The sequence below is a fragment of the Battus philenor genome, unplaced genomic scaffold (genome assembly GCF_028537555.1).
Source record: "Battus philenor isolate CCGP_79_NKW_IND1 unplaced genomic scaffold, ilBatPhil1.0.hap1 SCAF_7, whole genome shotgun sequence".
NCBI lineage: Eukaryota > Metazoa > Arthropoda > Insecta > Lepidoptera > Papilionidae > Battus > Battus philenor.
The window spans coordinates 4,613,674-4,628,386 of NW_027181737.1; the positions used below are offsets into that span (position 1 = coordinate 4,613,674).

General features: G+C 30.7%; 2 protein-coding genes across 3 annotated transcripts in view; both read right to left on the reverse strand.

Moving 5' to 3' along the window:
* Positions 1 to 1,089, reverse strand: part of LOC137930891 (netrin receptor UNC5B-like) — a 29,529-nt gene extending 28,440 nt beyond the window's left edge. Inside the window, exon 1 of the mRNA XM_068774239.1 lies at positions 999 to 1,089. Within this exon, the coding sequence (XP_068630340.1) occupies positions 999 to 1,032 (34 nt within the window). The 5' untranslated portion in view covers positions 1,033 to 1,089. The remainder of the gene's footprint in view (positions 1 to 998) is intronic.
* Positions 1,090 to 5,665: 4,576 nt separating this feature from the next.
* Positions 5,666 to 14,685, reverse strand: MTF-1 (Metal response element-binding Transcription Factor-1). Of its 2 annotated transcripts, none has more exons than XM_068774303.1 (6): positions 14,462 to 14,685; positions 13,428 to 13,600; positions 12,389 to 12,539; positions 9,098 to 9,229; positions 8,623 to 8,776; positions 5,666 to 7,257 (listed from the first exon to the last, which is right to left on the reverse strand). In XM_068774303.1, exons 1-6 carry the CDS (start codon positions 14,683 to 14,685, stop codon positions 5,770 to 5,772), a joined length of 2,322 nt encoding a protein of 773 aa, XP_068630404.1. In that variant the 3' UTR covers positions 5,666 to 5,769. The 2 variants fall into 2 exon arrangements, with proteins under 2 accessions (XP_068630404.1, XP_068630405.1); XM_068774304.1 differs by lacking the exon at positions 14,462 to 14,685 and adding an exon at positions 14,173 to 14,253.
* Between the last annotated feature and the right edge of the window lie 28 nt (positions 14,686 to 14,713).

Below are 14,713 nucleotides of genomic sequence, written 5' to 3' on the forward strand. Positions count from 1 at the left end.
TTGGTTTTATGTGAAAAGGGGTGTATGTACAGCACATTTGCTGTTAAATAGTATCAGAAATAATAAATGACGGCATATAGTAAGAACACCGTTTTCAAAATTCCAATCAGTACATATTAAAGTTAAATATTTAATACTATCTGTCCTTACAGACTGGCAGTACAGACATGTGTTATTCGCCTGTGGCATTACAATAAAAAATATTTAACATATTTCAGAGTCATCACTTGAGTGTCAATTGAGCTATGCATTCAACCCTTTATAGCTTCTACGCCTTAAAGCAATCGCCTCGTATACAACTATATTGTATATCATTACAAGATACTATATTACAGAAACAGTCATGAGAGATGTTACAGTTTCTCTATGCGATAGTTTGGATTTTAAGGTTGTTAGTTACAAAACTATTTTATAATGCAGTAAACGATTACGATAGTAAAAACTCTATTAAAATATAGAAATAGATTAATAAACACGATACATTTATTTTTAGATTTGTGTATCAATTCCATTAAAACTGTAGCTTGAAGCTTTACGTTGTTTTCTTCAACAATTGGACTAAAGAAACCAACTTAACAATGTTATCCGGTCATCTTGTTGGTGGTTTTCCTACCGGTCTGTAGTTTCTACTACATAACCTTAAGGCTTGAATAACCATCTGTTCTTCGGGCTACATGGCCTGCCCATTGCAATTTGCTAGCCCGCTGAGGTATTTTCGTTGGTCTATCTCGACGAATCTCCTCATTTTTAATTTGATCTAGAGAAATTCCGAGCTTAGCCTACTCCGAAGCTCGTTGAACGACTGGGAGCTTTCAAATGAGGTCAGAAGTTTATATATTGATTATGTTGTATGGGTTGAGTTTATAATCAGTATATATATTGATATTAATATAATATATTGTTAATAATATAACACTCAAAATGTAAAAAAAATGTCAGTGCTATTAAAATAACTTCGAAAAACGCATATTTCCAAACGTTTTACATAACACACTTACCAGTCGAAAAAAAATGTATTTTGAGGATACCCATATTACGGCCGCAATCAGCAAACGTTTGCAATTACGACTGTTGAGCAAAGATATTATTACAGTGGTATAATTAGGTTTGCATGAGAAAATCCAGCATTTATAATTTTCTAATTATGATTTTTATCGTCAATTTTCACGGTCACCTGTTTCATACATAAACGGTTTTTACATTTAAGTTTAACCCTACTAGTGTATTTTATTTTCATATCATGTTTTACCATGGCCATAAAGTTTTTAATCAAAAACATCAATGTTATAGGTGTTTAATTCATTTATGTCACATCAATTCTGTAAATTATAACGATAGGTACATTTACAAGCATTATGAATTGTTATTCATTATTATAATCTGTTACAGTTTACGTTTAGGCAGAAATTGGAATTAGGAAGAAATTAAAACAACTGTAATAAAAGTCAACAAACAAACTCTTATTATTAAAAACATACACAACAAATATTTGTTTAGGTGTGCGTGCAGCAAGATCGAAATGTGATCATTAGTTTTTTTAATTTAGATTTCTGTAAGTGTTTAAAACCATGAGCTCAAAAATAACATGTATTTTGAGGAGCGATTATAGTCTATTTTAATTTCGAGGTATTTGTTACTTTAATTTACCTCAAAAATATTTTAAAATTCGTACAGTATTTTACAGTATAACAATATCTGAAATTAACCATTTTATTGGAATTCTAAATTAAAAAATAATTTTTGCAATGTTTAAACTTTTTTTAATTTATTGATGTACTATTAGAAATCATTCAGTATTACTTTGAATAATATATGTTTTCATTGCTTTAAAAAATACAGTTCATCTGACAACATTTAGTCCGTGTCAACCATTTTCAATTTTATGGTGTCGTTTTGTCAAATTTCATAAACTGTTGAATATTGAGAAAGGTCAGTCTTATTTTCCCGACAATAGTCGTTTATTTCAGTCTTTTTTCATACATAAGTCTTAGTAATAAGCAACTGTAGTAATATTTAAGACTATCCTTGTAAGTATTGATTTTGCTTTACCCCTTTTGACAGTGTTATTGATCGTTCCATTTTTCAGCAATCCAATATGATTCCTAACGAGATATTTGCCGAAGATATGATGAGTACTGTAATAAGATATGGATTATACATTGGCGCCGCTTTTCAATTAGTCTGTCTACTTGCGTGCGTGACCTTAACCGATGAACAATGCGATTCTCATCCTTATGAAAAAGTGAGTATTAAATTTAATATTTATTTTTAACAAATATAGCTTTAGGAAAGCTAGGTGACGTATTTAATGATAATGATATACTACAGGATATTATATAACAATGTATAAAAGGCAATGAAAGTAACTTAATCCGATTTTGTCATAAAGACCGAAGAGATCTCGAAATGAAAATATGAATAACCAAACTCATGGCAAAACACTTCTGGTCACTAAAGAAATTGAAAACAATCGAATGAAACAATTACAACCAATATCCCACAGCAGCAAAAAGTAGACTACATTTGCAACCTCCCTTTAATATTGTTATACTCATCTATTAATGGTAAATATAGGCATTAATAAACAAACATCTCCATAAACTTAGAACTTGTAAACAATGGATGTCTATGGAAACATCCATGCGTGGATATTCAAATTTAGGCAAGAAAAGAGCACAGAACTTAAGGAAAGTTGGAAGTGATGTCCACAAGTATAAATGTATTAGGGGAACTGGAAAGTAATCTTGTGTCTGTCGACATACTTTACAGAAAAATTGATTGATTTTTACCGCCCCAGCATTTAAATTTGTACACTAAAGGGCAAAAGGTCATTGTTAATTAGAAAATTTGTTAAAAATGTAGTTGTGTGATTTAAATTAAGAAACAAACATTAACTGGGGTTGCTAAATACCCCATTTATTTGAAGTGATGTAATGGTTCCAGTTGGCGTTTCTTAGTGTCATGAGCTTAGTTATTTTAAGTAGTTCTAGGCTAAGTGCTACAGTGCTATGCATTCTCAAATATGGCAAAGTAAATGTCAATACGCAACCATTTCTAAGATATAAAAGGCTTATTTATTTCTTAATAACTTTACCTATCTCTCATCTTTGATACCTATGTCTCGGTGGAATTCAATTGTTGGAAATCAATTCACTGTCAATTCTAGACAAGACAAGTCTTTTTTGTTTTGTATATTTCTTCTAGACTTTAATTTTTCTATCAGCATAAGGTTGATAAGTTATGACAAAAAAAAATTTAAAGTTATTTTGAGTTACTTTCTTTAAGTTTTACTGTTGTAATCTATTAAAAATTATAGAATTTATAATTTTTATTAATTTATACATATAGCTTAGCATTTAAAACCTTTTTCTTTAAAATAGTTACTATTTAAGTAATTTATTGTTTTAGGCATATACAGATAGCGATGAATGCAGTTCTGAACAGTCCTCTCCTGGTCACCGTGCAACAATCTCACGTTCCCGGCGTCACGACAAAAAGAAACGCCGCTAGCTTAAACATAGAATATGGAAGTAAAAATACTCTCTAATATTATAGAATACTTTTAACTTTTAGAAACTATACTCTTATTCTTATTTTAAATAATCTTATCTCAATCTTATTTATAAAATAATGGTTTAACTCTAGCATTTATAAAAATATTAGTATGGTAATTTAGTGTTAAGTATAAAGGATTTTCCTGAACCCATTCCATGAAGTAGTTTGTGAAATATAGTATGTAATATTAAATAAGACTATATTTATGTTATAAATATTTTAATACCATGTGTATGCAAATATTATGTATATATCTTGAATAAATATAAGTTTATATCTATAATTATTTTAGTAAATATTAATGTTTTTTAGGTTTAACATTTATTGTAATTTATAATTTTTGGTTTTTATTAGGTTTTTTTTCAAGTGATATTTTGTCAAAAATGAACAAGATAATGAAGATATTGTTGGCAAAAGTTTTATATTCCAATCATCATTTAATATTTTATAATAAGTCTATAATATATTTAATTTAATTATCTTACTTATTATTCAAATATTTATAGTGTTGGCTTACAAGAAAAGTACTAAATAAATGATTTATTATTGTAATAATAATATGTAGAAAAGTTAAACTTTGAATCTTTGAAATGATAATGTAATATTGTAATCTATGTAACAGAGAATACTTTAAAATGTAACTTGTAATTGAAATTTGTGATGTCTATGTACTTGAAATTATTTTATGAGATTATGGTAGTAGTGACTTCATCATTTTAGCCATAGGTTGTCCACTGCTGGACAAATGCCCAGTCTTGCACCTGTATCTCCTAACGACATTAACAAGTGACTTGTGAGTTTAAAAAAAAGTATTTTCGGAGCCTCTATCTGTAATATATAAACCAAGTAGTACTTGTATTTACCAAGCAATTGTAGGCTGTCCCACTCATGTAAACGGATATAATGATCCATCTCTTTTACCAATTATTTTGTAGATAAATATACAATTAAATTTAAGTCGACTATGCATTGGAATATCTATTCTCTAGCAGATAAATCATTTAATGAACTTGCATGTAATGATCTCACTTTATATTCCATAATTATAAATTTTTAATGTTTTGATTCAATAAATAAACGAGAATCTCAAAAAGCGTTTATTTGTTATTTTAACGACTAGATCCTTACAGCATTTAATATTGCTTATTTATTAAAAGTAAAAAAAAAATCTCTTATAAAATTATTTAACAATTTGTAAAGTTTAAACTGAACATAAGTACGTTTGACATGTTTCTTAGCACCAAATTTTATTATCACTATAATTTTTTTTTAAATCCTATAGTGTAAAAATATTTGTAAATATATGGCACCATTTGGTGATTTAAAAAATTGTACTCAATTCACATTGTAAAATTTTTGATATCAAATCTCCATTAATATTTTTCTGAACAAAATTACAATTTACGAAAGATATATTCTTAAGGCAACATTTAATATCTGATAAGACTGATTTGAATCTAAGAGTTAGCACCACAGCCTATTAATTTTTATTGTATGTATATTTTTTTATCAATATCATTACTTTTCTGTACAATGTATTCTTAATATTATAACAAGATTGGCGAAAAGTTTCAGTATGCACTGTTACAGTAAATTGCAAATAAATAATAAAAATATATAACATGAGATACAACTTGAAATGTTAACAAAAATTCGATAAACATATTGACATACACTGAAAATTAGTAACAAAGTTTGTTCACGTTAAAAATGCATGAAATAAATTTTAGGAAGTCAAGTTCATTATGACCATTTTTCAATTTTTCATTCTTTGAACATCATATTTAAGTTTTCTTCAATCATATGATTTAAATTTTTATTAGGCCTATTATTCATTAAACCTTTTCTATAGAAACACAATTTGGTTGAGCTTTCATACTATGGTAAACAAAATATGACACTGCATTCTTAATGTGAACTGATTGTACATATTAAATATATAACATTCATTACTCAGTGGATCTAACAGGGACTAGAAATAGTGAAATGATTTTTATTATAATCTCTTCAACAATATATATTGCTAAAAGATAACAATTTGATTGTAGAGGTGTGTTGATTATTTCATTACATTGAACAATTTAAAATCTGCCAATGTGCAAAGGTGTTAAAACAAACAAAACTATTATTCTGTGTTAATATTTAGTTTGCAGGAGATATTGAATGGAGTGTAATACTTTTAACAACATAAATGCAACATTTTAAAGCAACTAACTAAAGACCGGTTAAACTAAAATTATGCGTTTTTAAAGCATGCACCAAGTTGTTATCGGACAAAAATTGTTTAAAGGCTTCCAGCTTTTTGAAACATATTGTCACACAGCATGACTTATCACTACCACAACAGCGTTCCTTAGATGAGTTGGGAACCTCATTGTTTTTTTTACTGCAACCAGCTGTATCACCAGAATTGCAGGTACAAAGCAAATTGTCAATATTTGCAGTAGGTGCATTTTCCTCACATTCGTGCAAAGTGAAAACACCTAGTTCTTCTAAACTAGAATTGTGATGCCGTCTGTGATAATGTAAGAAGGTATTATGATTAGTATCAGTTGCCTTCCCACAACCAACAGCACATTTCATTTCAGCATGGTTACATTTGCACTCTATACAAGAACATTTGTCATCAGTACAATTAGATTTAGGAGCATCATCATGTCTCTCATTTTCACAATGTTTACTGCATTCACCATTTATGGGATCACATCTGCAATTAGTACAGGAACAAATACCTGCATCAGTTGCTAGCTGTTCCAAAGGATTTCTCTTAGCAAATTTTTTACCAAATATATTTTCTGTCTGTACTACATACATATCTGATGGTGGTTCATTATCAAATAACAGAGTATCTTCCAAAGCTAAATCAGTATTAAAGAGTACAGAATTTTCTGGATTGATTTCTATTTGCTGTTGTACTCTAGATGGAGATGGAGTGTTTAAAAACCTATCATTAGATGAATCTTTGAAAAATACATCTATACCTGTGTCTACCTTTGTTTCGTCATTAAGTCCAACATTTAAGACTAATTCACTGTCATTGAACACTTTGTTGCTGACATCGAGTATAGTGGGGGTGTCTAAATCAAAAGAGTTATCGGTTATTATATTTGCAGAGGGAGCTATTTCTGAAGCAAGGTCTATATAACTCTGCATGTGAGTTGGGACAAATGTAGCAAGAGTGAAGATGTTTTCAGGAGTTTTCTCCTTTATACTTACAGGGGTATCTAGTATGGAAGCAGCTAAAGCGCTGACGTCAACCCATGGAGATTGTACTTCTACTTCATTGGCTAACGCAAGTTCCATTGCGTTGGATTTTAGTTTAACTTTAAGATCATCAATAGGATGTTCTGTCATTGAAACAGTGGGTTGTAAATCATTGACATCCACCCAAGAATTTTCATTAGATTTTTTATTAACATCTGGCAATGATACTAAAGCATTCAAGTCGTAACTTAGAGGAATATTATTATTAGTTTCGTTAAATTCAGTTGGATTAGTGGCATGATCAAAAAGCAGATCGGTGATATTAACGTTATTACTAGCTAGAGGGTCCGCGATAGATATTTCGTTTAAGCTGCCATCAGTTGAGTTGGACTCTGTTGTTATTCTTCCAAAAGATTCTAGAAGATCTTCCCAATTCATACCATTGTTTTCCGGCTTTGATGTTATGTGGTTTCGAATAACATGGGTTTCTGATTCGGTCTGCAGAATAAATTATTTTTAATTAGATAAGTAACACTATCATATATCTATTATTTGTTTTACAGTCGAAGTAATAAAAAGACTATATTAAATTGTGTAATAGCGTTAAATTTTTGCTAAGCAATGTAGAGTAACAATCCAATTTATTACAGAACTAGATGAAGGAATTATTTTTCTTCATATTTCAAATAATTCATTATCCATGCTGATTTACTGCATATAAAGTTTTCTTATATATTTAATCATCAAATTTTATTTAAAACGCTATCTTATCCCTTTCTATTAAACTCACATTTTTGGAAAAATTGAGAATGATTTAATTATACCTAGTTCCATTGTCTAGTTAAATAGGATATTATTTCTGATAATTATAATTTTAATTAGTGGAATAGTTTTCTTATGAACTAAATTAAAACTATTATCACAAAGTGGGAATTGAATTAAAATATACAAACATAAACCTTGCATTGAGTTTTACTATCTCTTTGGTTTACTCAATATTATTTCATATCAAAATTATTGCAAGCAAGTTTTATATGGCTGTTGTTATATGTTATTACAACACTAATATAGATATATTCTAACTAAGAAAAGGACCAATATTTAGCCACTTCCGCACATGCAGTGGTAGTCGTGCAATGAAATGCACCGCCCGCCAGCCCCACGCCCCTCCTTCCACCCCTCCACGGGGCATCTTCAGGAGTTATGTCACACCGATTAATGCCAAACACAGAGTGAGTTGAGCTAAGACGTGTTGAGTGATTTGGTGGTGGCGGTTGTGTGATTCGCATTGTTTGCCGCATAAGCATTTATCAGCGGGCTGGCGGGCGGTGCATTTCATTGCACGACTACCACTGCTTGTGCGGAAGTGACTAAATATTGGTCCTTTTCTTACTTAGGAGGGACTTCTGCGAGGTAACGCCTGATTCCATTAAATATTCTAACAATTAAGTACTATACATAGATTTCCACTAATGTACTGACTCATCACAAAATCTCTGGAACAATTAGGCATACTTGAAATTTGGTAGGAATGTTCGTTTGTCGAATAGAGGTCAGTTTAGTTAAGCTACGTAGGTAAGATGGATTTTATGAAATTCCCTCCGTAAGAGTATTGATGGGGCGGAAAAGGGATAATTTCAAACTATAGCCCTTATTGGTACAAAACTTTAAGAGAATGTTTTTTTTTGGCAATTGAAAAATGACCAAGGATGGAGTCTATGAACTTACACTCACGAAAGGGAGTGCGGGCTGCGAGAAGAGGCCGGAAGGCAGCTAGTAGTGTATATTATTTTATTATGTAATTTTTAATTTAGAGTCTATTACATTACACGCTGTAATTGTAAGTGAAAGTTTGAAACATACTTTATGGTTTGGAGCGTGCATCTTCTTGGTTGGCGTGGTAAAATTGGTACCACAGGTGGCAGCTATTTGAATTCGTGAACCAGAGTGTGTACGCCCATGTGCTTTCAGATGATGCGAGGCGGTAAATGATTTTCCGCAACCGTCTGTATTACATCTGCAAGTTCCACAATTATGAACATATAATTTTTGGTTGACATTAAAAGAACGTTAAAAAATAAGCCAAAGAGCGGTTAGTAGTGCGTCATCTTTATCGCACATTGGTATGACAACTCTACAATTGCGATTAACAAAGGCAACTCTTTACAAAACTAACCAAGTTGATGTGTTAAATTATGTGCTGAAATAACTTGTGGTTAATTAACTTCTTATTTGTTGTTAATCTGTTTTAAGATTTAAAAAAACTGGTAAAATTTTAGCATGTATGGAGTATATAGACATAGATGTTAAGAATTTGTTTCGATATAATCATACTAACTTGTACGGCCTCTCCTGTGTGTGAGTGCGAATGTGTTTCTTTAAATCACTTAGCGTTGTAAAGAATTTTGTGCATTTCTCTATATGGCAGTTGAATGTGTCGCCGCTGTGTAGTCTTTGGTGTGCTTTTAGCCTGAAATTAAAAATTTGATGAGTGACAATTGTATTAGACACTCTTGACTACAGGTATAACATGTATTTTAAATGAAACTGAAATGCAGCAGTTGTATTTTAAACTCTTAATGTGCTAAACCATGTCGCGTGTGAAATAAAAAAAGTGTCGGTAAAAATACGGTCGCGTAATACGCGTGGTATTGCAAGAAGTTGCACATATATATAGCGTTTAGTAAGTATTAATACACTTACTAAACGCGATACACAATAATTTAAATTTGCGGTGTCAACAGTCAAACGCGAGAAATTCAAAGTGAACGGTCAAAATTTTCGTTTAAATTTCTGTATAATTTTTTTTTCATAGGAACCTTCTATAGGGTATTAGAACACTTATAAAAAATACGAAGAACGAATGAAATCGGTAAAGTCATTTTCAAGTTATGACATACATTATTTGCGTGGAAATAGTCCATAAACATTGTCGCAAACAACAGTTTTACATATCAATCACCTGTCATGTTATTTAAAGCTTTTCATTGTACTTGCCAAAAAACTATAGCAGCTTGTCAATTTTTTGACGTCTGGCACAGATTATAAATGTATTTTAAGTTTGCACTTAAAACGACAAAGGCAATTTGTTTTACTTTTTTATCTTTATTGTATTGTATATTGATAGACAAGTAACTGACTTGTAAAATATTGACTGTTGACTTTAAAATTATTTTACAATATTCTGAATAGCCCGATTATAATACGTTGAATTTTTTTTTATATAAAATATTTATTAAATAACATAGTAATTAAATTAGGTGTTTTAATTAAACGTAACCTTAAATTTCGTGAATTTTTCTTAATTTATTATATATACGATTTCAAAACTAACAAACAATGTGATGTTGATTTAATCGATATTACCTAGTTATAAAATCGTCTGACGGCTTATTGCAGAATAATGTGCAAGATAGGCAAGAAATACTATCTAATTCCTACACTACCTTTTGCCGAATAAGCTGTCTGCAAAACTATGTTAACAACTGATGTCTCTTCCAAGAGACACGAACTTGAGGCCGTGAGGAACATCGAACGGTAATAGCGTCAGTTTTGGGTTAGCCTCCGTGGGAATCGCAGCTCACTAGAGTACCAGCTCAGACTCACGAGTCCCCAAATTGGGTCTTAAAATAAGTTAAACGATAAAATAGGAAATATATTCTTAATCTAATAAAAGAAGTGTTGAAACTTGACTACCTTTTTAAACAAAACAAATATTTATATAATTCATTGTTCTTTTGTTTTTATAGCTTAATATAATAATAAGCCTCCAGGATGTAGATGCTGTTATTCAATAAAGAGGCCCAAGGCAAACGTACGTCGCCAACTAATAGGATACTGTTTTCATGATGAAGTATCAAATTGATCATTTATTTCATAAAACAATGAATATAAACAAGCCGTGAAGTCAATTAAGGAGGCTGGATAATCTTAAAAACAGTGTCTAAATCAGTCAGTTGTGATGAACGCACGAGAAAACCACATTTTTAACAGTGGAACTGTGGTATGAACAACAACTTTAATTATTTAAGTTTTAATTGGGTAATTATGTACTACTTTAACCAACTTTAATTTAATTAAATTACATGATTATTACGATTAGACGTAAGGTCTTCTCCTAGGGTAAAAGATGTAACCCACAAGCCGACGACAAACAGTAGTATAATATTATTGAGTTTAGTATTAAGAATTACCATAACATAACTCTAATAAAATTTATCAGTCTTTAATTTTAAGGAAAAAGACAAGATATAAGTTTCATAAACATTTTTTTTCTAATCGATACGGAAATATGATAGTATATGAATAACGAACGTGTACGACTAAGCACTTATCTGTACACGCGTTAGTTTTATTTTAACTGACACGATAATATATCACAAAACTTAGCAGCCATTTTTAGCGCCACAGAGTAATTATGTAACAAAATATGCCATTGTGTACTCGTGATTAAGTTTTTTTTTCTTTATTTCTGTCAATCGTGATATTGTGTAGACTTATTGTTTAATATTTTTTTAAGAGCCGCCAAAATGGTATTTACCTGCCTAGCTATAACCTCTTTTAAAGTAGCGAATCCTTTCGTTGAGAACAGCGCTTTTTGGCGCTCGAATATAGACACTTTTTCTCAGTAAACAGCGCCTTCTGGCGCTTAGCTATTGACGCTTTCTTTCGGCGACCAGCGTACATTTGTTTTACATTATCGTGTCAATAATTGCATGGTCATTAATTGGCTGGTTACCAAAGCGATAGCTGCATACGCTTCTTATGTAGATATTTTGTCCCATAACCGATAACAAACCAAAAACATCAATGTTGCCCTTGTCATAGGTAAATGGCTGAGAAAGTAAATAATTTTTAGGCGCTCAGCAACAAAAGGGTTGAGCTCCCGAGGAAGCATCGCTACGGTGAACGGTCCATGGAGTGGACAGGCTCAAAGCGGCCCCATGATGCGACCTCTGACCTTGGGCATTCACTCGTCGATAATACTCGTTTAGCATTTCGACACAAGGCCAAAACTCGGCTGGGTTGGTTCATATTGCATGGTTACTACCCTGGGAGCAGAAGTGGTGGAAGAAACCCCTGTAAAGTTTCCATCTAGTATGATTCAGGGTGTTTAAAGAGAAATTGTTTTTACCGATACAGATAATCCATCTAAAACAAGGATAAGTGTGACGTCAATGAATACAAAAATATATAAAAATTCTAAACTTTAAGACTTATATCTGTCCGTAATCAATTATCGCCCCCTCACGTTTTATGTTTATATCAATAATGTATTAATCGGGAGAAAGAAAAAGAAACTGTGTAATTCAGTATCGAATGTAGTACGTGCGATACATGTATTGGCAAATGTCCAAACTCGCCATAAATCACTAGGCAAACGCGCCACCGGGTACTGTTTGAAATTCACTGATTTATAAGACACAGACAGCATGCTACCGATGCATTATATATTTTAGTACACAAATAATAACCCCTGAATTACAATATGTGTAACAATATTGCAATAATTACAATATTAATAATTAATTATATTTAGTAAGTTAGGTTAGTACCAAATGTAACTCAAAATATAAGTATAATATGTTAACATCATTTCAACTCAACAAAAGCAATTTATTTAACTAACCGGTACAGTGTATTGAAGGCTTTATTACAGTTCCCAATGTTGCAGATAAAGGGTTTGGCTTTAGTGTGAGCTCGAACATGAATTTTTAAACTATATGAAGTAAGAAAAGCCTTATTACAAGATTGTACTGGACACACAAATCTGTAATCACCTGAAATTAAAATTATCATTAGATTAGATATAGTTATTTGATTGTGATAATAGTGCCTATTTCAGATATGTGAGAAAATATGATTAAATATTGACTTTAATCTTGTATTTGTAATAAATGTGTGTTCCACATCATACATTAAATTAAATTGATGTTCAAATAGAAAGACTAACTATAACACTATATGAAACAAAAAGAGGCTGTCCACTATAAATATAAACTAATGGTGCTGTTTTGCAGGTTCAGTTCTATTGGAGAACTTTGAATAGGAACAATTGATATGTATAGAGTATTTTTATATCTAGTTGTGTAATTATAAATGTTATGTAAACAGACTTCATCCAAATAGGGAAAAAAGAGTAGAAATGTGAAAATTTCAGTAATCCAATTGAGTTTAAATATTAACCCATAAGAAAATGAACATAGCTGTCTTAAAATTTTATCCATGTATATTATATTCTAATTCTCATCTATCATTAATTTTATATATTATATTTAAGTTAAAAGTTAAATTAATCTGTAAGCAGACTTGTTCTCTGGAGTATATTTTAAAAAGACCCGTTTAGACCAGCTTGGTTGGACTTCACTTACACTAAAACACTACAATACCAAACAATATGCTAGGCATTTATATAGATGATTATGAAAAAATTGGAACATTATTTTGTAATCTGATGTATCGCATTATAGTTAATAATGCTATTTATAGTTTTATTTAGCCATATGTGTCAGGTAGATTTATTTAATACTAATTTAAATTGGTTTCAAGAGAGGATGTTTATATTACCCTTGGCCATTTCATTCTGTATATTTTTTTATAGAACTAACTTATCCCTACCTATGATAACATAATTCACATTACATTTGTTGAAATTTTAACTTTCTTACCTTTGTGAGTTTTCATGTGTGTTCTAAGATTACCAACTGTACTGTATGTTCGCTCACACCCATCATATTCACATTTATATCGTGCTCCATTGTCCTCCACTTTTCTTTTAAACTTATCCACATTGACTTTTGGTAACTCACGATTTTGTGTTTCTGATGATGGTTCATTGTGTCTGTAAAGATACATGAATAATTGCATGTGATAACCTTGACACATACTATCACATATTTTTTAAATTAATTAGAGGAAACTTGTAATAGTTAGATATATGACATAACAAATACCTAAAACATGAGCAATTTCATTGACAAGAAAATGCTAAACATAAGCATTTTTGATAATATTCATAATGGAAAAGCTTTCTATGAGATTTTAATTACAAGATGAATATGAGTGTATATGATCATGTAAAAAGCGCGTTAATAACAAAATTCAATATTTGTCTATGTACATATTTTATAAGCAAAGGTAATTTGAGGAAAAATCAATGTCAACAACAAGTCAGACAGTCACGGAAATATATGTCTTATTGTAAAGATGAATCTATTGACAAAAATAAATGATTTATTATCTTTAAATTAGAGCAAAGTAGTCGTTTGCAAGGAAAAAGTTAAGTCGGTAAAACAGAGAACACAAACTCATCCAGTGTTAAATGGAATAATTTGGCGAAATACGATACGATATGTTAGGAGCAACAGTTTGTTATGTTTAATAAATAAGACAATTAAATGTAATGTAAGTTACCTTTTCATCATTAGTTATGATAATACCCTAGTCATTATAAAACACAAATTTAGTATATTCACATTGCATCGTGATGGTAATGTACCAAAATAGAATGCCCAAAAATGAAATTTCAAGAAAAAGAGCCCTTACATACAACTCAACGGGTGAGAAAGAGAAACAAATATATTGACAAACAGCTGATTGTAGATTAGAAACCGTGCAAAAACAAGTTTTATTAATGAGTTAAATAGGAAAAATTAATGAAAAAAAAATGAATTTGCGAAACTTATTTTCTGTAATAACTTACAATTTTGTCGCTCCTTGAGATTCGTTAACAAAAACATTATTTTCCGAGATTGTAGACTCGGTTTCCTTTTTAACAATTTCCTTCAGTTGAAAATTACTAATATCTTTACCAAAAGACTCGAAATTATTGTTTGTATTTAGATCAACACTAAAATCTTCGACTAAAAAATCATCGCTTTGTTCGAGGTTATCGGAGAAACCACTGTCACCAAGCCATGCGGCCATGTTTGTTTCTGTTGTCATATGACATTTG

Bases quoted from the DNA above. Each gene is read 5' to 3' on its own strand.
- MTF-1 (XM_068774303.1), bottom strand. From the start codon at position 14,685: ATGGCCGCATGGCTTGGTGACAGTGGTTTCTCCGATAACCTCGAACAA. The intron at 8,777-9,097 runs GTTAGTATGATT...TGGAACTTGCAG, and splicing joins ACACAGGAGAGGCCGTACAA to ATGTAATACAGACGGTTGCG. The intron at 7,258-8,622 runs GTATGTTTCAAA...TTTATTCTGCAG, and splicing joins TGCACGCTCCAAACCATAAA to ACCGAATCAGAAACCCATGT.